Below are 24,959 nucleotides of genomic sequence, written 5' to 3'. Positions count from 1 at the left end.
GGTAGTTCTGTCCACCTTTTCTCTCCGTTACCACGAATGGTTCCCTCCATGAGACTTGAAGTTTGTTGTGTTCTAAGGGTAGCAACAACAACACCTTGTCACCCAGCTCGAAGTGACGTTCCTTCGTCCTTTTGTTGTAATATTTGGCTTGACGTCCCCTTGCGTCAGAGAGATTCTCCTGAGCCAATTTCAAAACCTCTTCCAGCTTGTTGCGGAGATCAACAACATATTGGTATGTTGTTCGCACTTCCTCCGATGCTTTCTCATCCATCCATAATTGTTTTAACACAGCCATGGGTCCCCTGACTGTCCTTCCATATACTAATTCAAAAGGTGAAAAACCCAAACTTGCCTGTGGCACTTCTCGATACGCAAACAGTATCGCGGGAAGGTATCAATCCCAATCCCTAGGTCGACCTTCACATAGCTTCTTCAGAGCCTGTTTCAATGTCCCATTGAAACGCTCCACCAAACCATTACACTGCGGGTGATACGGGGTAGTCATCAGGTGTCTAATAGATAGTAATCTATTTACTTCTTCCATCACCTGGCTCACGAACTGCGTTCCCTGGTCAGTCAGTATCTCCTCAGGGACACCAACTCTAGACCAAACTCCTAACAAGGCCTCAGCCACCGTGACTGAGTCAATGTTCTTCAAGGCCACTGCCTCTGGGTACCGAGTGGCGTAATCTACTATCGTCAATATATAACGATTACCGCTTTCTGCTGCCGGCTTTATCGGACCTACCAAGTCCATCGCCACCCTCGAGAAAGGTTCATCAATCAGTGGGGTGGTTCCTAGTGGCACCGGGCAATGGGAGGTCTTGGGTGCCACCCGCTGACACTTGTCGCACGACAAACAATACCTCCGAACATCTCCATACACACCTGGCCAGTAGAACTCCCTCACCAACCTATCTCTGGTCTTCGCCACACCCATGTGGCTTCCAAGTAGACCCTCATGTGCCAGCCTAAGCACTTCTGCTCGCTTCGCTCTGGGCACAACAACTTGCTTGAATGTATCGGTCCCTTTCTTGGCGTACCGATACAAAATACCGCGTTTTGTCGCGAACTTTACCTCGCCGTCTGGCATTCTCCGTATAGACCCATCTTTTGCGTACCTGCGTACCTTGTTGAGAGACAAATCTTCCTCTTGAAGTTTTCTCAACTCGCCAGGTAGCAAATTGTCTATGGGCGAAGTTGTGGGTTGTAGCGGCTTTGACCCTGACCTTCGCTTCATAGCCCTCGTCTCAACAGACCCGACGTATACAGGTGTACACGTCATAGGGTTAGGTTGCAGCAACACATACCTACACCCTAATATTACATCATGAGACAGTCCCGACAAACACGCTGCTTGAATTCGTCCCTTTACATACGGCGAATCAAGATCAATGCTAACGACTGGAAGCGAATCCTTCGTCCGGTTAGCAAACTGGACTTCAGCCGTCTCGCCTGTATAATCCCCAGGCTTGACATACTTACTATCCACCAAGGCAGGATAACTGCAGCCAGTATCATACAGTACGGTTGCCCTCTCACCGTTAACCATAGCTACTGCTGTATTAGTCAACTCCACTGTTTCTTGTCTCTTAACAGTATTCGGAGTTACCGAATTAATTATTGTCGGTCGATACTTCCTACAATCCTTAATGACATGGCCTGGTCTGTTGCAGCTGTAACACACCGGCTCACCTTTCCTCTCCGTGGCATCTTTCTCTACCCCCTGGGTCTTCCCCGACCCACGGAACTGTTCTCGGCTGAGATTTCCGGCCCCTGACCTCCCACCATTCTGTCCATTCCGTCTTTGGGGTGCCACCTCAGTGGTCTTTCTATGCTTGCCGATTCCAGGGCGGTTCCTGCCACCCCAGGTGGTTGGACGCGAGTGCGCGCTCTCATAGCGCTCGGCCATCATGCTTATGTCATCCAAGGTCGAGAACTCACGCTCCACTAAAAATACTATTAAATCCTTCCTGTACATACTTGAGACGTGCTCTTTCAAAATTTCTTTGTGTATGCCTTCATATGTTAGCACGGTGCCAGACATTTTCATCCATTTATCAAAAATTACGCGTACTCGGCTATGGAATTAAGCGTGTGTTTCGGTAGCTTTTTTCGACGATTCTCTAAAGAGTTTCCGGAACGTTTCTGCCGACAGCTTATAGTGCCGTAGTAGCGCTTTCTTCAGAGCGTCGTAGTCGTCTATCTCCTCCGGTGTCATATTGTGGTAGACGTCTTTCGCGGCTCCCTGTAAGAATGCTGAAACATTGATAGCCCACTGGTCTCTGGGTAGCTGATTAACCAGTGCCAACTTTTCGAAATGTGTCAAAAAGTTGTCAACAATTTCGTCCTTGTCATTGAACATGGGCATGGCGATCTGTATTGGTCGTCTGTCTTCAGATCGTCTACTTGTGGACCCTGGACGTTCGTTCAGATCTTCACCCCTCCTGAACTCGGCTTCGATCCTCAGTCTCTCCATGGCTAACATATGTTCGTGTTCTCTAGATTTCTGCTCAGCCTGCAATCTGGCTAATTCAAGCTCTCGCTCATGCTCAGCTGCTTGTCTGTCTTTCTCACGTTCATGCTCAGCTGCTTGTCTGTCTTTCTCTCGTTCCCTTTCCTCAGCCTGCAATCTGGACAATTCAAGCTCTCGCTCACGCTCAGCTGCTTGTCTATCTTTCTCTCGTTCCGCGGCTAATTGCTCCTTGTGTTCCCTAACACTTCGTTCGACAAATTCAGCTGAGTTCCATCGTAACCTAATTCCTCTCTTCCTATTGACTTAAATTCCCTAACTAATTGTCTGTCTGTCGCCATCCTGGTCTACTTGTAAGGTGACACAAGAATTAAGTCTTTTACCTATAACTTAAGTTTTACTGCCCTATTTGAAATAGCCCCTCACGTATTTATCGTATGCCTGACTCAGTTAAACCAGACGGTCCCTGTACCAATCAATCAATAAATAAACGGGCAGTACGCAGCTGGAATGCCTCCCCAAATTAGTGCAGTGCTTAACCACTAACAAGGCGTAATTTATTACTGCAGGCTTTGCCTAAATATCTCTTCTCACAAGAGAATACAAAGGAAATTTTCCACTTTACCCCACAAATTTAGAATACGACTTGATAGCAAAGGTATGTGTCTCAATTCTTACAATATTCTTGTCACAATATGAAAAGAAATGGCAAGAAATTAGCATGCACAATATATATATGTATAAACAAAATAGCAGACAATGACTCGATTCACTCTGATCCTTATTTCTTATAGTAATAATGGAATTATGACTATCTAGATACTGATTTTGTTCTATATTTGCTCAGACTCTTTTACTCGAATGAAAATGTTCTGACATCCCGGACGAAAGCTCCCAAAATGTTACACGGGGGGAGTGAATGTCCCTCCATATTTGGTTTTCGTTATCTAGGGGTTGACTGTCCTCGATGTTATTACCCGGTTCGAGTAAATATAAATATAAGTGGTGAAACTTATAGGTGGAATAGATAGAGATCTGAGCAGGTATATAGAACAAACCAACACGAGCCCCCGTACATGTAAACAAACAATTTAATCAATTACATACAAACACTGTGAAAATTCATTACATCAGGAATGTACTCTGCTTTTAGAAATTTAACTTGCACCGAAATACAAAGAAAACGCAAATAGATTAAAATAAGATAGTCGATCTGTTACTGATAGATTTAGTTCATCATAGGATCGAGTGAACAATCGAAGTCAACGTCTTGTACGGTTTCATAACCTGCTCGTCCTCAGTCTGTTTTTGCTTCCTCTGTCGCTGTTCAGACCCCTTGGATCTCAGGATGATACTTTCTACCACCCGTCTCAGGACACTCTCAAAATACTTCTTCAGAGATTAATACGTCGCAGGGTTGCGTCACAGGATTATATGTCTCACTGCACTCTTCTCTATGCTTCTCCGTATAGGTCTCAGAATAACATCCCTCATTCGTTCTATACATCTCTGGAGCTATTTTCTCCCTTTTAAATAAATATAAATAGAGACAACCTAAATTTTCCCGTTATTTATGAAACGGTTAATTCTTCATTATTCTCCCTCTTTATCAGATTTCACTATCAGTGCTAAACAGACGCTAAGGCTATCAATCGACTCCACATGTCCTATAATGACCCTAGTTAGTCAAATGGCTAATTCGTTACACCTTGACTTTACACATTACCACATACACAGCGAATAAATAGGATACATCACGTCAATCAATTACTAGATCATTTCCGTCAATACACACTTATTCTTAATCATAAGTGAAATCTTCTAAATTCGGCGAATTCACACGGATTCTTGAAATCATATTAACTAATGTAATGCATTAAATTCTTAGAACATAATTCTTATGCGAACAAGACGACAAATTCAAACAATTCGTCAAACTTATCTAAAGAAGATTAATGTACAACTTCCTATGCATAAACTCAACACAGTTATACTTCATAAAGCAAATTATTACACGAATGTAGAAAAAAGATTCATGCAGATACAAATAAATAACTTCAGCAAAGCATTATATATGGCATCAACAAATTACATGGAATTGTCACACTACCTTTGCTGTCACGTTTCTCCCTCTAATCGGTAAATTAGTTCGTCGGTTCCTTTCGACAATCGTCCCCATTTTGGACAACAGTTCCTTTTAACGAGAATTTCTTGCAAATTCTCGGAGTCATAACCTTTGGGTCTCCTCTTGTAGGAAAAGCTTAGAATTTTTGTGTTGGAACACACCCTCTCATTTAACGTACCAATCAGAATCAAATATCTCTGCCGCCTTTTTCCAGAGGCGCCAAAGTCAGGGTCAACTTGACCCTGGTAGTTTGAGTAACAGAGTTTCTGCGTTCTCTCAATTGTGACAACTTTACCATGAAAATGAAGTTTTCCTTGTCCTAAATTATCCGCCTGGCTGCTGTATAAACAAATGTTTAATTAGGAACAGAATTCTCCCTCTAAAGGACATTACCGTACACGGTAGTATGGCGATATGATACACGCTTGTCTCCATAAATCTAATTAATGGTTGTCTGGTCTCAGCTAATGTATTCTTGTTAGATCGACATAAAATTTGCCACTTCACAGATAAGTACCTGTCAGCTCTTAAAATTGTACCATAAAGAACAATTTCCCAACTTATTCAAGCTCGTTAAGCAAGCTATGTATATGCCCCATCAGACTGAAAGGCTGGTTCTTAGTACAAAACAGTATTCATACACAGATAAGGAATAAATTAAACTCAGAAACAATCAACATGTTAATGCTTATACAAAAAGAGGTGACATCTTTAAATAGATATCAAAAGGAGTGAAGCAGGAAGAAAGAGGCAGATATTAAAGTGCTAGATAAATATTGAACTATGGCCAGTTCCTCCTCCCCCTCCTTTAAAATTTACTTCCCTCTTGTTTTGCTAATATGGACACATCAGCATCACTGAGTATTGATTGAGGTCACTACTTTGCCACATGAGATTTGTTAAGCAGAAATGTACAAAACGTGTAAAACAGTTGCCCAGTGACATTGATTACATTAAGAAAAAAATAGTGGAGAAAGTTGTAGTGAAACAGTACAAATTAATATTCCAGACTATCTTGTATGGAATCAGGCCAGGTGTCACTTTATGCCATGAGGCAAGTGGACAATGGAAGTCCTTGGATCTAAACAAGTATCAATTTTTGGACCTGACAAGAGTCAGGTTGCACCTTGAAATAACTAAATCCTGTACTTTCCTGACCCCAGAGCCTATTTATGTGGGGAAGACTGACAGATGCCTGCCTTAGGGCACTGTCTTCCCTGACCATTGGTGTATGTGACTCAAACAGATTCACACTGGAGTAACATGGAATCTATGATTTGTTTTGTGGATGATGTCATTATTTCACATGTGAACCAAATACATGACCAGCCACCTCTTACTCGATGCAGTCAGCAAGCAGTAGCAATATTTAATATGGTTATAGCTCACCAAAGTGCAAAGATGATAACAAAAATGAAACACCAACGAATCACTTCTTTGTTTGTGTCTACATTATGTACAGCTCAATTTCAACCACTATTAATTTTCATTTTTCATTTCTCCTATAAGTTGGCTGGTCATAGGGGTGCTACTTGGGACTTTGCAAAGTCCATGCCTGCCCACTCTTCAATCTGATATTCCCATCTCTTCTTCTTTCTGTCTTGTCTTCTCTTTCCGGTGGTGAGCAAATCTGTATAAGGTATAATTGCACCTTGCACCTTGGATTCTAATGTGCACCTTGTTCATTATCTTGTTTCAGATGGAATAACCAAAGCTCTATTCATATTTAATTCGCGTGTGAATAACACTGCATAGCCATGTGTTATTGTAACAATGTATATTGTAATTAAAACAGGAATGAATTGTTGATTTAGTGGTGTTTATTGATAATGGAATATAGTTGTGTCCTAATACATGAGGATTATCACAATTGTCAGGTAACTGGAAATAGTCGTTTTTCTCTTGTACAATTAAAAACTGCCCTGTATAAATATGGTCTTGTACGCTGTCAAAATTTTGTTTATCTCTCACACACACACATGCATGCTGTGAACATTAACTAAAAGGTGTTTTTAAGTTCTTTATATTTTTTTAATTGTAATTTGAAAGTGAGGTTGTTGCTGTAAGAATACAAGTTACACTTAGTTTCTTAACGATGTGGACTCAGATCATTGCATACAGTTTGTGAATAAATAATACCCACACATGTTCAGGCCATCTTAATCATTTTGCCAACATCACACAACATCAAAGCTACAAAGAAGTATGCTCTAAATGCAGATGAGCTTGCACACTGAGACATTATGTTTCCTCACTCTCTCTCTTGCTCTATCTCTCTCTCTCTCTATCTCTCTCCCTCTCTCTCTAATAACTAAACAAAAATCATTTTGAGTACTTTCATTTTTATTGTAAATGGATTCTTGAGTTGAAAGCAGAATGAGACAGCAAATATATGTTTATGTTGTACATTTATACTGTTAGGTTGTTGAGTAATGTGTGTTCCATAGAACTTGTTTGGGTATGATCCCTTTATTTTTCATACATGGTCAGTATCACAAAATGATAATTATTTATTTTACATATAATGTTTCGTACACTGAAATTAATAATTATTTTTTGTGTACAAAACATTTCATGAAATACGGTATTTATTATTTGTTCTTTCATTTTCAAGTGTTTTTGAATACCTAATGTTTCTTCTCATTTCTCTCTACCCTTGCTAAGTTATCTTGCATGTCAGTTTATCACCTTACTGTCACACCTATTACAATTTATGATAGATCTATGTGTCTGTATATGACATGAGTAAGCAACAAGTAGCACAAATATGCTGTTAAGAATAGCATTTAATCTACAGCAAATTATGCGTAAGTTCACATTGTTGACACTTTGTTCAATAAATAAATATTACATCAGACTACAACAAACAATTCAGACTAAATTCAAAAGAAAATATGTTAAGAGTTTTAGGTTTATATCAGTTAATCTTGCTCCAAATTCTAGTCCTCTAGGTACACTGGGAATTAATATGTCTTCTGTCAATTTTGTAATGGTTGTCTACACAGGACAGATATATGTTCTCATACAGGGAACAATGCTGTTCCAGATAAGACTAAACTATGCAAGCCCACACAGTATAGATAAGTGCACCCATGCAGGGAACAGTTTCATGTCCACACAGGACTAGAATATATCATCCCACACATGATAGACATCAACGCCTGCACAGGGAATAAATATATGTCCACACAAAACTGGAGTATTGGATTATGTCAGCCCACACAGACAACAAATACCTGTCCGCACAGGACTGAATAATATCTCTTGCTTGTCCAGTTCTATATGGTATAGTGCAACAGCGAGACTTTCCAGGTTTACACAGGCCTCATTCTGGTACCATGATGACCATGCTAGCAAGCCACCTATGAATAAACTTTTAAGTTTACCTAGGTACTGACTTATTCATAATGATTTCTACATTAATTCATAACATTAATGTAATTTATATGCGATTCATTTATGACAATTTCATCGTGATTCATTGCTTGACCAACATAAATGTCTTCAATAAAAATTGGTGACATTCATTAAATAAATGAGTGACTTCAACTTACTATCAGTATTAATGATATGAAAATACAGTAAAAATTGCTATGAATGACCTCTGCTATGAGTGACCACCTGTCATTTCCAACCACAGTCATAATAAACGGATCGATTTTATTATATAATGCTCTGTTATGAGCAAGCACTTGCTGAACGCAATCAGTGACTGTGATGTCTTGGCAAAATATACATCTCGACACTGCTATGAATGACTGCATCACAGAAATGAGGATAAATTTCAACAACCTTTATTTAATCCCTACAAAAACGACCGCTCTTACTGTTCTAAATTATAATTTTTTTTTACAAAATAGGCTGGCTACTGATGTCAGATTTTTTTATAGCTATGCTTATAGTGTTTTATAGTTTCTGTGGTAAACGAGACTAAAGTATATTCCTAGTCTGGTTCCCTGCTTCATATGCTGTCTGCGTTATTCTCCGCTATTCGCATAGAGGTGAGCAATGCAGGGAGCATAAAAAGCAGGGGACCAGACTAATTATTCCTGCACTTAGCCTGCTTCCCAGCCTTATCATAGGACCTGGCATCCCTATCAATGAATCGAGAACAGACAGACACCACTGACATATATGTAATCAATTGTTACAATGACCACTTGATTAGTAATGAGCGTTCTGATCAAAAACAAACATAAAAGGAATATTTAAAAATGGATTGTTGCTAGCCGTGATAGATGCTACAGTCCATAAACCAGGCTAATGTACATGTCATGAATTGCCATTGTGTTGCCAAAGTTGATGTAGTGGTCGTGTATATTGTTTGTCTTTAGAGTTAATCCATATTTCCAGGGGTGAATGGGGTCATTTTCTATTAAACCAGCAAGAGAGAATCGTTTGCAGGATTCAATTGATAGTGTTGTGATGATTGTTGTATTTCCCCCCGATGTTAAGTGATTACATCCCAATCACAAAGCTATTATCTGTTCAAGTTGGTGCAACCGGGTTACACTCATCCTTCAATATTGTGAGTGGTATTATTGTTTTTCAAAATATTCAGGTTGTGTTAGAATTCAGTATAAAATAATAGTAATTATATCATGATAAATGTTTGTCACAGCTGCTTATGGAACAAGGACTAATTCAAGCAATCACAACAGCATCATAGTTAGTACATTCAAACATGGGGTATGGTGACAGTTTTAAAACCTCCAAGATGAGGACTTGTGGGGTATTAAACATTGCTGTGTGATAGTGACAGATTTTATGACTTGCAAAAGATTGATATATGAAAATCTGTGCATAATTTAATTTCTGACTTCGATTGTTTTAAATCATGTTGATGTTTCTCCAGTATTTAGAATTTACAAATAAAAATGGTTAATGGTTATAGACTTATTTAGCACATAGTTGTTATATTTTTCCTATAGTATGTGCAGTTTCATATTTTTTATATTGCCACACATTACCATATCACTTTATGTGGTTCTGATTGGTACAAATAAGCCCATAAATTGTTGTGCAGTATTCTCTTTACTGATTAGCTGCAATTGTGAGAAAACGTTTTAACCCCACCTTGTGAAATTGTTTGTTTTCAGTGAATATTTTTTGATTTGGCTCACAAAAGCAGATTGAATAAAAATGGTCTTAATGCTTGAATATGGCCAGTTTACCCCAAAAGGGGTTTGTTATGTCGTGAATAACGACATCATATACAAAATGGCATAAAAATGCAAGACAAGAACAACAGCAAGATCTGAACTAAAGCTTGTTTGATATCTGGTGTGTTCAGGGAGTGGGGGAAAGGGGGCGGTATATCTATAGCATAGAATCCATTCTCTATACAAAAGTGTATAAATGTTCACTTACAGAAGTATATAATCTCACCTCTATTCACAGAAGAATGTGGACATAAACTTGTCCCCCAACTGACAGAACCTTATCTAACCGCAGCATATTTACACAGTAGATATGTGAAGCAAGTCATGAACAGCCTAAGGGTACAGCCCACCATGTAGGCATCAGTAGTTGGTGAGTGGGGTGGGGTGGGGGGCCAGCACAAATCCATAAGAATGATTTGATGCAGATACTCTAAATCCATTGTCTGTACCTTTGAAAAGACAGAGAAGTGACTGATCACACGGCAGTCTACATCATCATGCAATGTTACAAAAGATTATCTACATTGGTTGGCTCTTTTAATTCAGATGCCAATGCCATCCTATAGGAGAAGTTCTGATCATGCCTACACAACATGATCCTCCATCAAGCCCCATGAAGGCAGCACATACTTTTGCATAATTCCGTCAGCCTCTCAGTTTCAGGGTACATGTACAACACCCCTATCCAAGTGGTAGCCAATGACTAAGCCTTATAATTTGACATTACATCCGCTTACCACACCACCATTACCTCCTGTAATGGTCATTATCAAAGCCCATTACAAAACTGACATTTTGTACCTAAAATAACTCATGATCATCAAGTTGTGCATAAACTAAGCTTTAATAAATTATCATTTTATGTACAACTAAATATACCAAATTGTAAGAGGAAAGATTTAATACATGCATTGTAAGAAAATAGAGGGTACACATTGCATTAATTCTCTCTCTCACTCACTCTCTTCCTTTCTCTCAAACAATTCATTATTACCAATTTTCTACAACATCAACATCTTAACTAAAAATAACATCAATACTTAATTAAAATATTTAAAATATTTGGCTCTCTCTTTGGGGGCTACTCTTGGGCTAGAATCTGAATGTTCAAGACTGATTCCCAATCGATGCTAGGCTGATCCCAGCATTACAGTGTATTCTGGGCTGATCCCAGCTTAAGTAGAATTGGTGCTAGGCTGATCCCAGCTTGAGTAGAATCAGTGCTAGGCTGATCCCAGCTCAAGCAAAATTGATGCTAGACTGATGCCAGCATTCAAGTGTATTCTGGGCTGATCCCAGCTTAAGGTATGCTATGTGCTAAGCTGATCTCAGCATAATAGTGTATTCTGATGGGATGATCCCATCTTCAAGTAAATCTGTGCTAATTCTTATCCCAGCATTATAGTGTATTCTGGGCTAATCCCAACTCAAGTATAATTGGTGCTAGGCTGATCCCAGCATTAAAGTGTATTCTGGGCTGATCCCAGCTTCTGTAGACTGTGCTAGGCTGATCCCAGCTTAAGTAGACTGTTCTGGGTATATCTCAGCATTCAAGTGTATTGTGGGCTGATCCCAGCTTAAGAAGATAATGTTCTTGGCTGATCCAAGCATATTAATGTAATCTGGGCTGATCCCATCTCAACTAAATCTATGCACGGCTGATTCTCACATCAGAATGTATTCTGGGTTGAGCCCAGATTTGTGGAATAGAGCTGGGCTGATGTTCCAGCATGAAGAAAGTATTCTCATTTTTAACTGTTTTAAACTGCTCAAGAAATGTATTAAATGGGCATGACCTTTACATTCGTACTATAGCATATGAATAACTGATTAGTGGAAAAAGGCCAAATTGTATTTGACTTTAAAATATATCAAATGAGAGCCCCCAAGAGGATACCAGTTTGAATGTGACAATCCATTTCGAAGGAATGGTGTCCAAAGCACCTGGCACTTTATGTACACAACTGTTCCTGAGCAGAAAGAAGTCTGCTGAATCAAATACTGCTCCATACAGGATACAGACCATGAGTTCTGAAAGAATGAAGTGTCGACACTGGCATGAAGGTCCATTTTTGAAAATGACAAAATGTTGTTGTTGTTGTTGTAGGGTTTAACGCTATTTTTCAGCACAAGATAGGCTATACATGGCAGCCAGTATTAATGGTGGAGGAAGAACCCGGAAAGAACCACTGACCCACTAGAAGCTACCGGCAAGCTTTCTCACATATCCACATTGACCGAGCCTGAGACTCGAACCCACACAGACAGAGGTGACATGGCAGTGATCCGTGATGGAAAGCGCTTTAGACCACTCGGCCACTCGGGGCCCTTAATGACAAAATGAGTATAAACAGAGATTTGTCCATTGGAAATGTCACATCTTGGATCTGGTAGTTGCATGAGGAAATGTTCTGCAGTGATCAAACCCTGAATTCACATCACAAGAATCAAAAAAATTCCACCAGACACATGCACTGCAGCAATGTGTCCACAGCCAGTGAAAAACTCCCTCATGTAAAATAGCAGACAACTGCACCACCATCCTGTATGTAATAGGAAATCTGGACTTACTATTTGGAATATTGATCCTTTGTATCCCATGAAGTATACACTATAGCCTATTGGACTCTTGAAAAGGGTTTCTGTGACCAGCCTGAAGGTAATGAAATCTAATTCCTGCAAGGTACAGCTTAATTGTGGAGTACTGCAGCTGCAGCATGGTGTGACAGTATGTGTCAAGATAAATCAGAATATCTTCTGAGTGTACTGGTAAAGAGTAAGCATGAGCAACAGTGCCTGACATGGCCAAAAATTCAACAAGCACTGAAAGCCAGGTCTGTACACTGACCTAGTATTATTGGACACAGATAAACACCACCAGTCAATTTATGAAACTTGCTAAACAATTTCCAGCTTTTGGGAGCAAAGGCTTGCAAAATCTGGATATTATTCAAATTGTTTCATAAATTTAGTATTAAATCAGTACCTGTTTGGGATCCTCTATATATTAATGGGATAACTGATAATTAGAAAATTATCTCTTGTTAGACCTCAATTACTTATAATGATCATTAATTTGTTAAAAATCTTAATATTGATACATGTTCTTCTCTAAATAAAACACCATATATATATATATGTGTGTGTGTGTATTTGGTGTAGACAGAGGACATTCATGATATTACACACCAACATACCAAGGACACACCTCTAAGCAAGGATGTCCTCGGTTGGAAAAATGGTAAAATCTTGCTTCTCCCAACGATTTTAGCCTAGAATAATGTAAAATCATGATTTGTAGGAACGCCCCTGTTTACACTCTTGGTGACTGCTCTGGTGGCCTAGTGGTTAGAGTGTCCGCCTCGGATGTGGGAGGTCGTGGGTTCGATCCCCGGCCGAGTCATACCAGAGACTTGAAAAATGGTACTAACAGCTGCCTCGCTCGGCTTTCAGCATTAAGAGGTTAGTGTTAGGACTGGTCGGCCTGGTGTCAGGATAATGTGACTGGGTGGGACATCATGCTACATGTCTGCGGCATGATGCCCCAGTGATAGACATCACTATAAACTGCCACATTGCAGACATCATAGCGATATGACTGAAAAATTGTTAAAGCTACGTTAAAAATCAAAATCACATCACATCACATTACACTCTTGGTCCTTGTTCATGATTTTGGCGTGTATCTTTCTTCCAAAGCTGGCAATACACACACCCAAAACCATACCCTGGATTGCCCAGTGGAAAAATTTGTAGAGAGATCTTCATTATCAAATTACACATTGCAAAAACATATTATCTCCCTTAGATCTAAGCATCAGATAACAACTACTTAGCTAAACTATAACAAGATAAGCTGTTGCATATAACAGTCCCTGGTATTTTTTATTAATATTTCATGCATGCTAGACAATAGTGTTGGGAAACTCATGATATATTCATACCATATACATCCAATACAGGCAAATAAATCTACGATGTGTACGAAGGAGGTACATCAAAATGCTGTTGGAAATACACATGAATTCATTGTAGAATTGTTCTGAAATTTCCTAATTATTGACCCATCTGTAAAGTTTAAATATCCTGTTTGCAGCGCGATTTTAACATGTAAAGATATTGAAAAGACATCCTTGATGTGCAAGATTTATATTATAATTATTAAATGAGCTATATCTGCCCCAGTTTCATCATTTGCCTACTTAGTATTCAAACAGCAGAGAATAGATGTGAATCAAGTGAAAAATCCCATTAAGGTCAGAGATCAAATTATCACTAACCGAATTAGGAAGTTACATGCACAGAACTTAAGTAAATATATAGAAGGTAAATATGTTATACAGAGGTCAAACATTTATCATCAAGATCATCAGTCCTAAAATTAAACATTTAATTACAGGAATATGTTTTCATTATCGTGCTCTTAAGACCTGTGACTACACGTGCAAGCAATTATAAACTGTTGAATGCATTCAGTGTTCTTTAAAATGTATATACTTGCTTCAGTTGGTGATTTGATGACTTTGCTTAACATATCATGAATTATGTTTGTACTGATAGTTCTGTTGTAAATGAAATCTTATTAAAACAACACACAAAATGTAAAAACAAGGCATCAATCTGTATCGTTTTCCCAAATTTAAAGAGGTTTTTAACAATAGCCAAAATGCTCAGGATGTTCTACTGTACCAACTTGTATTTATAACTTAAAAGAACATTTATTTAGAGCTGCATCAGACTAATATTCTTACTCATCAAGTCTTTTTTCACTATGTTTTATACAGAAGGTGACATGGAAAAAAAAACCTGTTTGAAACTTCCAATCAGCAAATGAATACAAAACACCTTAATGTGGTACCTTGAATTAGTAAATGTATAAACTAAGTGATTTGGAAGATGAACCAAGAGAGTGTTGTACCATTAAAGTATATTCTTGTTCATTCATGGCTCCAAAACAATAAAACAGGAGAAACTGTTTGTAAAAAGGTATTAGAAATTATCCCCATCCACTAACGCTATACTATCATGTACTCTCATAGAACTCTGTTCTTCACTTCAGCAATTACTGAACTTTATAGCTATCTAGGAGGTTTCAGTTTGGTTAACATCAATAAGTTGTTGTTGTTGTTATTGATGTTTGTAGTCTGTCGTTATTCTTTGTGTTGAGGTTGAGATAAAACACTATACAGATTACAAAAGAAATAATGTTGTATGCATCATTGGTTTATTCAGCCAAAGTGACTTGAAAAATGCAAAGTGTCCATGAAATACACAATATGGGTAACACAAACATTCATTCTTATTTTCAACATTACATCTGCATGAGAGAGAGAGAGATTTGTATGCGTGTTATGCAACGAAGATATTACTTGATTTTGTCAAAAAACAAATAGTCATTGCGAGTTTCCTGCCATCCATAAATGCTCAAATCCAGCCAAATAGTATTATTACAAGCCAGGGGTATTTGCTTGACCGAGCGGTGTCAAACCCTAGTGCAGTTCCACTAAAAGTCATAAGTTTACCCCAAATTTCCAAAGACTTCTATACAACTTTAGTTGTAAATTAGAAAGACCAATGTGTACATTCTATACATAAATGTTTCGCTAATCAATGCAAGACCACAGATCTCAAAACTTTCCAAATATCTATCAACTGCACATCTGCATGGTTTCTCTTCATCAACTTTCCATACCATCAGCAGTTCATGCCGTAGAAACTATACAACTATCCCCTAACACAGGGAACTATTTATACTGCGCCACCTTAGACCAGTCAATTCATGGTTTCAAGGCACATTTCGCCAGTACAACTGCATCACATTTGCCACCATGGCAACATAAACAGTATCTGCCAAGTCCCTTGTTTATTCCTCTCTGTAATTTACTGGTCTCCCACCATAAATACTGCCACTGCAGTCACATCATCAATGTACACCATTTGGTTTTAATAGGGACTATATTACTCCAGGGACACTCATGTGGTTTTGACCTGAATTCACTAAAAGTCAACCATGGCATCATGGAAACTCACTAACACTTCACTCCATGATGTTTGCTTCTACTAACTGGCTAATTATTTTGGGCTAAGGAATATTTTCATTGCACAGAGTTCCAATAATTGAACAAGTAATCACATAAATCTAAGAATTCCTTAAAACGGGGCGCTATAACCAAATGCGCATACTCCAAATTTATTACGATATGATCTCCAAAGCGGTGGATTAGTCCCATGTGTGTTATGTCATACTAAAGTCTAATTGCAGGACACTAAGTCAGTCAGTAAATTAATCAGTCAGTCAATAACAGTAAGATATATATTCAAATAATAATGTAATTGCCCTAAAGAACAGATGTAGATGAAACCTTTATGGAGGTTACAGTTACTTAATACTAGTATGTGATTTGGATTTGATTTTTAACGTAGCTTTAGCAATATTTCAGTCATATCGCTATGATGTCTGCAGTGTGGCAGTTTATAGTGATGTCTAGCACTGGGGCATCATGCTGCAGACATGTAGCATGATGTCCTACACAGTCACATTATTCTGACACCAGGCTGACTAGTCCAAACACTAACCTTTTAATGCTGAGTGCCTAGTGAAGCAGTTGTTAGTACCATTTTTATGTCTTTTTTGTGACTCGGCCTTGGTTTGAACCTGCTACCTCCCGCATCCGAGGCAGATGCTCTAACCACTAGGCCACCTGAGCAGTCATATTGATTGTCAAGACTGGACTACATATGCAAACATGTCCTTGTTGGTTATAATTCACCAATGTCCATGGTCTCTGTGATTGTGTCAAATAGTGTGCATCCTTAGTTTGCATGGAGTATACAGAATATTTGTGCAAACATGTGCATCCTTGCTTGCATTGCTAAATTTTATATTCCTTAGAATTGATAATACAGTTTCCTCCTTGATACATCACAGTTCTCTATTAATTTGCTGCCTTAAACTGTATTTCTTTTCACTCTAACATCGCCAGAACAAATGTCCTTAGTACACGGTTCCATGTGCGAGTCCTCAATATCCACCAAATACAAGAGTGTGTTTGTTTGTGTGTGTGTATTTGTGTCAGACAGAAATCTTGAAATTCTAATGGCTCTTGCCTGAAATTGTTTACCAAAAATGAATGAGGTAACCAATATATTGTGAAATTTAATATCAAAATATTGAGAGGATCTATAACAGACTGTGACAAGAAAGAAAACATTGCTATACCTAATTTTAGAAATTTTCTGACACTTGAGTAATAGAGGTATCTGAAACACTAACTGATGACATCTGTACTAAAAATGCTGACAACAGAAGCTGATGTTCTCCAATATTCTATAAGTGATCATTATCCTATAAGCTGTGCACAAATATTAAGTCAAAAAAGCAAACTTTATTATCATCACAAATATATCGGGTATCAAATAATGAAAAGATTCAGTTCACAAATATTCCTTAAAGAAATGAAAGATATCCCTTGTTCAGTAATTGAATCTTTTGATGACCCATCAGATGCTCTTGATATCTGGATAGATAATGTTTACTGACACCCTGAACACTCATGCACCTATTAATTTCAATTGACTCAAGCAACAAAATTAACCAAATTGGATTACAGGTGATATACTGAATGCTATTAAGACAAGGGAAAGATTTCATAAGTTAAAAGATACTGACAATTACAGATTATAGAGAAATAGAGTCAAGTCATTGATTCAAATTGCAAGGAAAGAACTTACTGTTCCACTAAAATATCAGATAAAATTACAGAAAAGAACAGAACACTCTTTTTAAAAAAACCTTCAATGACTTGAAGGGAAAATCTGTCAATAACCTGAAATTTGTATGTATTGGTCATGAAAATGGTGATATTCAGCAAGAACGTCTTGAAATTGCAAATGCACTTAGTGATTATTTTGTGAATATAAACGATAAACTTGTGAATCTCACAGCTCATAAAAGATTTTCCAGTGATGAATTACATGAGCATATTTCCTGCAAACCTGGCAAAGAAGAATGCTTCCAAATACCTAAAATAAGTCTTGAATTCATTTTAAATGAATGAGACCAACTTGATGTCAGAACAGCTACAGGTCTAGATATTATGAGTACTAAATTCCTAAAACCTTCATCTCAATTGATTGCACCTTCACTTATGTATATATTCAGTATATGTATTTCCACAGGTATTTTTCCAAACAGGCTAAAACTGGCAAAAATCACTCCAATACATAAAATGGAAAATCTTTCTGATATGAATAACTATAGACTTATATCAGTTTTATCTTCACTTTCAAAGACATGAGAAAAACATGTTTGTAATGAATGTAGAAACTACCTGGAATCAATTAATTTGCTACATTCATGACAATCAGCCTTCCTTGAAGGACATTCATGCCAGACTACACCTACCAGAATGGTGGATGATTAGTTAACAGCAGTAGATCAAAGGTAACCTTGTAGGCACAGTGTTTCTTGGCCATACAAAGGCTTTTGACCTTGTAAATCACAAAATCCTGCTGGAAAAGCTCTATATATATATATCAAGTTAACAATGAAAGCTTAACTTAGTTCCAAACCTGTCTTGAAGGGAGACAACAGCAAGCTTCTGTGATAAATAGATTTTCAGATAATAAACTGATAAAGTCTAGTGTTCCACAAAGATGAGTACTTGGACAATTACTCTTTCTGCTGTACATCAATGATTTACCATATCACATTGAGCTATCCACCACCTTGTTACAGATGACACAACATTGTATAACATTGGATCAATGGGCCATGAGATTAGCACTAAATTAAAGATTTAGTAAAAATAAATAACTGATATGAGCACAGTGGTGTGAAGATCATGCAACCAAATCAAAAGCTATGTTCAAAGGTAGTCAAGCAAGAGTAAAAGCTGAGAAATATGATTTCAAAGTAATGATTAAAGGAATGGATATAAAACAGTCTGAAAATGAAAAAGTACTTGGCATCATGATAGACAATATCTTGTGCTGGAAAATGCAAGTTGATAAGGTGATTAAAAAGTTGACTTACTGCTTTATCTCTTGAACATAATAAAATCTTATCTCCCTCAAGAACAGAGAAAGATATTCTACAATACATATATCATGCCACACCTAGAATGTTGTTGTTCTGTCAGAGTAATAGTAGTACAGAAAATCAGGAAAGATTAATGAAATTTCAACAGAAAAAAGAGGTTAGCTAGAGCTATTCTTGATGCTGATTTTGATACACTATCAACAAATCTTTTTAAAAATCCTAAAAAGTGTCTTCCATTTCAGCAGGGAACTCAGTCTCAAAAGGGTTTACTAGTCAATAAATCTTTACATGGATTGGTTCCTGATTATCTTAAATCACACTTTAAATTTGTTGAAAATGTACAGATATGTATGAACTAAGATCTATCTCAAACAACAAGTTATATTTACCTAAACCAAATTCAGAGTTTTATAAGATGAGTTTTGCTTTATCTGGAGCCAAACTATGGAATTCCATACCACCTTATACAAAGTCATGTGACTCATGCCAAGCTTTCAAAAAGCTTCTTAGTCAATGTCTACAGAAACAATCATATGTATGATTTTGTTTAATGCAGTACTGCTACTGTCTGTAAAACATTGTTACATTTTGTAGTTACCAATAATGTTTTACATGTGTTTGCTACTATTATTTGTATGAATCCTGTATGTACTCATCCTTGTGCATATTTTATTGTAGCAGTAGATCAGTTATCTAGTTATTCTAAAGACACCTCATCTTGTAAAACTTGTGCATTATATATATGTACAAATGTAATTGTAGAAGGCCTCATGGAAGCTCATTATTATTATTATTATTATTATTATTATTATTATTATTTGCTGCAGTAGTATTGTTAGTATTATTCTTCAATGACTAATTTATTTCCTGTCAAACTATTCATTCATGCACTTAGAAATTTCACCCAATAATACTATTTTATTCCACTCTGAGACATTTAAAATAATAATATTGACTGATAAGCTGACATACTTCTTCCAGAATGTGTAACCTAATTAACTATTATTTCCCATAAAGTCAGATGATGAAGTTATCAGGTCCCCAAATAAGTCTGGGGTTTGATAAGTTCAGGAGATTAGCTTTCAAACCTTTTGTTTATATGGGAATAGAGAGATTTAAAAAGTAGGAAAAATATATAAATTAAGCAAAAAGTGAGAAAACTTGCAAGTAGCATTCCATGGGTCATTGGTTCTTGTCTGGGTTTTCCCAGGTTCTTCCTCTATTGTTTATACTTCATGACTGCCATGTATAGCCTGTCATCAGTGCTGAAAATGGTGTTAACCCTTTAAACCAGAAACATTGAAACTAGACCCAGGCACCAGAGTGTTAATTTGTATTATTTGCATGTTTTTTCTCCATAATTATGTGTTATGTTTAATTTTATTTTGTAATTGTCCAAATCAAGTTCATGTTGCTTCTGACTAAAGACACTGATGTTGTTTTTATTTCTAAACAAATAATATGCAGTCAAAATTTCACTTTGAGGGTGGGTTAAATATTAGGATCATTATCAGTTGAAGTAAAGATAGTTATTTGGGTTTGGGTCATGGTTATTGGAATTCTCCCATAAAATACTTATCCTACCTGATGTTTACTACATTCATTATTATAATTTTAGTAACAGATTTTATCATGTAAATAACTTGTAATGTTCTAGAATGGAAAATTCCACTAACTAGACGTAGTATTTTCAGAAAATGCTAATTATGACCTAGGTCAAATAGAGGACTTTATAATCTTTGTCTAAAAATTTGTTCCTGCTTTTACATCTTGTGGTAGAATCATTTATATTGTTTGTGTCCAGATTTAGATTTGGGTGGAATTATTGATTCAGATTATTATTCTCTGGAAATACAAAGTGCTTTTTAACAATATTTTTAGTAAGAAACATTAACTTAGAATTACATGTATAGTGAATTCAGACAATAACATCTTGGATTATATTATTGTGATTCATCAAAAGACTGCTGGCACATCTTCCCCACAACAGGCTGCTAAAGGCTCACCAACATATTCAGCATTGGATTTTATTTCGAACACCATGGGAATTTAATTAGAAGTTTATTCATTAGGACTGGTGATAGAACTTTTTGGACTATTTGGGATTTAGTTCACAATATTGTAAGTTCTTTTTAAATTTTCACTTTGTATTCTTGGGAAATAAATTATTTTTGGAATTTTACAAAACTTGTTGCTTTTAGTTCTTTTCTATTACTTAGTTAAAGACCATAGAGTCGTAATATTACCTTTCAGTTAAGCTTTAGTCAGCAGCATCATTTCTGATTCTCTGACAAAGAAATGGTCTGTTAACATAAAAGTCTCATTCTAAAGAAAATATTACTGTTGAATTATATTGGGATTCTAGAACATGGTTCATGTTTTTTTATGACTTGTTAAATAGAAAATGCAGCTAGCGCTTTTTGAGATATACTTTTCTCATCTAACTTTTACATGAAAAATTCACTCTGCTAATTGAGTTTATTCACAGCCAACATAAAAAGTGAAAGAATATAAACATAAAGTGTTTTTAGTTCAGAAGCTTAAATATAAGGAATAATTTTGTAGTTAAAAACTACTTGAAATATGCAGTGGATCTTTCCCAGTGAGATCACCAGCAGACAATTGTCTGTCCATTTCAGTTAGATGATTGATAACTGGCATTTCTTCCTGTATGATGTTTCTAAAATTTGCTGTTTTCAGAAAGACAAACTGAGACAAATTCAGTACATAAATTATCATCATAGACACAGACATAATATTTTCTTGAGATTCAAGGAATTTATTTGAACTCTAGAAAATGATAATAGTAAGCCAGTGGCAGCATACTACCAATACAGTTGATTTTGACATCATGTGAAAAGGTATACAGCAGCCAACAAGTGAAAGTTTGACCACTGGGCTTTTAATTCCATAACTGAGTGGTAATCTAGCCTGTGGTCAGTGAGGTATAAACTTTTAACTTAATTCTTGTAATGCATGCTTATTGTGACGTGACTTTGATTTCTGGAAAATATTTTTGTCTGTTTATCATAAAAGAAAACACTCGAATTGACACATTTATTTTTAGCAAAGGAAAGTCAGTTTTTTAGGAGAAATTATGTGCAAAGCATAAGAGCTTGAGAGTGAGAGAAATTCTGTAAAAGTCACCAACATTTTTACCTCAAGGTATCTATATATATGTTGTTGTTGTTGTTGTTGTGGGGTTTAACGCCATTTTTCAGCACACGATAGGCTATACATGGCGGCCAGTATTAATGGTGGAGGAAGAACTCGGGGAAAACCCCAGGAAGAACCACCGACCCTCGAGAAGCTACTGGCAAGCTTTCTCACATACCCACATTGGCCGAATCTTAGACTCGAACCGCCGCAGACAGAGGTGAGATGGCAGTGATCCGTAACGAAGAGCACTTTAGACCACTCGGGGCCCCTCTATATATATGTACTATGCTGGAAAACAAAAAGGGATGTAACTTTTTCATAAAGTGTTGAACTAAAACAAATTGACCAGCATGAATGTGCTATAAATCATATTTTCTGATAATGACCATTTTGTGGAAAAATGTAAATGCACAAGAAGACTGATATTGAAACTTTTTCTGTTTTCAGTCATAAGAATGAAAGTAGCAAGACATCCCAATCAGTTGCTGAGGTTTTCATGGGTTACCATGCAGACACATGCTCATCCATCATCCTACATGTTTCCAAGAAACTAGGAGAACAGAATGCAGAAGCTTGCACAAGAAAGGTATTTTATGGCTCACATTGGCACGTGAAAAGTTCATGAAATTAGACACTGTTTCCATCTATTTTGATAGCAATACCCTTGTTTTTCTTTTCATTTTCACTACATGAATCTTTCTATCAATAATACCTATGTTAGCCCACCTGGTCATCAGGCTAGATAAGTTTGTATTGCCCTGAACTGTTGTCCATTATCTCTTTTGGATCCTTTAACAATTACTATTTTTAATGTTTTTCAGTTTTGAGTAAGTTTAATACAGCATTCTGGCATCAATGGCATTCAGTTTCATGTAAATAATTCTTGAGCTGCCATCAAATATAGCTGCCATTACTAAATATACAAAAACCTTTAACCACTTGTAAAATTTTTTTAAATAATTTGACCAAATTTAACAGAAAGTATCCTTTCATGAAGACTTTTTAGTTCATACTCAGGATACCAATCAACCATCAAATATATCCACTTGGGTTATGTTTCTACATCTTAAATCAGAAATAATCTGTATCTCAGAAAAATCATTTTAATCATGATTGCTGTAGAATTTTGTTGTTTTGGACTGTCTTGAGTCATATTAAACTTCAGTAATGGTAATGACATGGGATGGTTGATGATTTCAGAGCCATGTTATCTTTGAAAATGTGTGTGTGTATGTGTGTGTGATTTGGATTTTTAACATAGCTTTAACTGTGTTTTCCTATTTAGTTGTTCCACCAGATGTGGCTACTTAAATGCAGTTTGGTATCTTCTCACCTATGTGAAGTGCAATAAAACAGCTTAAGCTTTTGCTTCTCCAGCATCCAGTATTCATTGGTAATTGCTCTTCTCAAAAATGCTTGACCAATTTCAGCCAAACTGTCATTGAGCATCTTGGCATATAGACCTTTCACATTTGTACAAAGTTTGCCAGTCCACATCAAATATGGCTGCCATCACTAAAAATAGAAAACCTTGAAATGACTTTTCCAGGACTGCTTAACAGAATTTGATCAAATTTGATAAGCATCCTGGCCTGGCAGCCATTACCAAAAATAGAAAACCTTTCTGTCATTCTTAAACAATTAATATTTTCAATGTTAAAAAAGACACAGAACCATTTTCAACCACATCTAACATAGAGCATCTCATTAAATGTGGCTTCTGTTACTAAAAAAAAAAAATTTGAATAACTTCTCAAAAACTGCAGATCAAAATTTGATCAAATTGGATAAAGGATCCTGACATGGATACATTAATAGTTTGTGCAAATCATGCTGATCACCATTTGTAGCCATCATTTAGGTTGCAGCCTAGGTTTGCAATTTAGACAATTCAGTCCTAACATCAACTTGTTTGACATTTGAAAAGTATGATTAAATAGGACAAGGTACAATAAGGGACAATTTTTGACCCAAAATTAGAGATAAATTGTTTGTAAAAGTATTTATGGGTATTCCATATCCTTTATATATCGACTGCAACATATGTGCACATGGTATAATGAAAATGTGAAATTATCAGTTGATTTTGTTCCTAAGTAGGCTTGTGTTCAATTAGAACTTAAATTTTGCCAAATTTCTGCCTCTTTGAAGTTCCCAATAACTATCTGCCATCAAGAACATGTTTGAAATGTTAACAGGAGATACTTTTTTTTACCATCTAACACGTACGCAAAATTTATACATTATCTCATTTGCGTTCACCACTAACAAGCAGAAAACAAGCTGGCTTAAGGCATAATGTAGACCAGCAGTCATTATCGATTTTGTACAGTTTTAGGGTGTAACTTCACAGTAACACAAATTACCATTTTATGTTTGTTTAAACAAAATTGACATTTAAATGTTTGATATTTGTGTGGGTGATTGTATTTTTGTTCCTTCTTCTGTTTAGGTTGCATTTTGAGATATTCTTTAGTGAAAATAATGGACAGAATATATGAATCAGAAGCAGTTAAATATAAAAGAGGCACACTGAGGAATGATGTTAAAAAAGAAGCAGCCCAATATACTATTTTGGACTAAAATGGACTGTTAACATAGAATAATGCTAAGAAATACAATTTCTGTGTATTTCTTTCTTCTCATTACCTGATCACATTAAGTATTATCTGTATTGTAATTTTCTTTGATTCCAAATATATTGGCATTCAGGCAAAGAGGATCATATGAATAATAATGTGAAGCAAGCCACACATTAAAGTTAGAAAATCAGCACTGAATCCAGTAAAAATGCAAATTCAATATCCATTATTACCATGGTTCATTTGCTTCATTAACCTAGGTTAGCATCATATTATAACACAAACTATTGATTGCAGCAGTTTTCAAAGAAATACTTATTAAAGAAAGGGGCCCCAAGTGGCCGAGTGGTCTAAAGTGTTCACCATTCCAGATCACTGCCATCTCACCTCTGTCTGCATGGGTTTGAATATCAGGCAC

General features: G+C 36.6%; 1 protein-coding gene across 1 annotated transcript in view; it reads left to right on the top strand.

Moving 5' to 3' along the window:
• The window catches only part of LOC149786021 (E3 ubiquitin-protein ligase rnf213-alpha-like), a 559,813-nt gene that overhangs the window by 282,729 nt on the left and 252,125 nt on the right, over positions 1–24,959 (top strand). The window contains exon 38 of the mRNA XM_089978097.1: positions 22,407–22,530. Coding sequence (XP_089834223.1) covers positions 22,407–22,530 — 124 coding nt within the window. The remainder of the gene's footprint in view (positions 1–22,406; positions 22,531–24,959) is intronic.

This window comes from Sinohyriopsis cumingii, chromosome 12 (genome assembly GCF_028554795.1).
Source record: "Sinohyriopsis cumingii isolate HCF-2022 chromosome 12, ASM2855479v2, whole genome shotgun sequence".
NCBI classification, from domain to species: domain Eukaryota; kingdom Metazoa; phylum Mollusca; class Bivalvia; order Unionida; family Unionidae; genus Sinohyriopsis; species Sinohyriopsis cumingii.
Note: the sequence above shows the minus strand (reverse complement) of the source record. Positions and strands in the feature narration are given on the sequence as shown.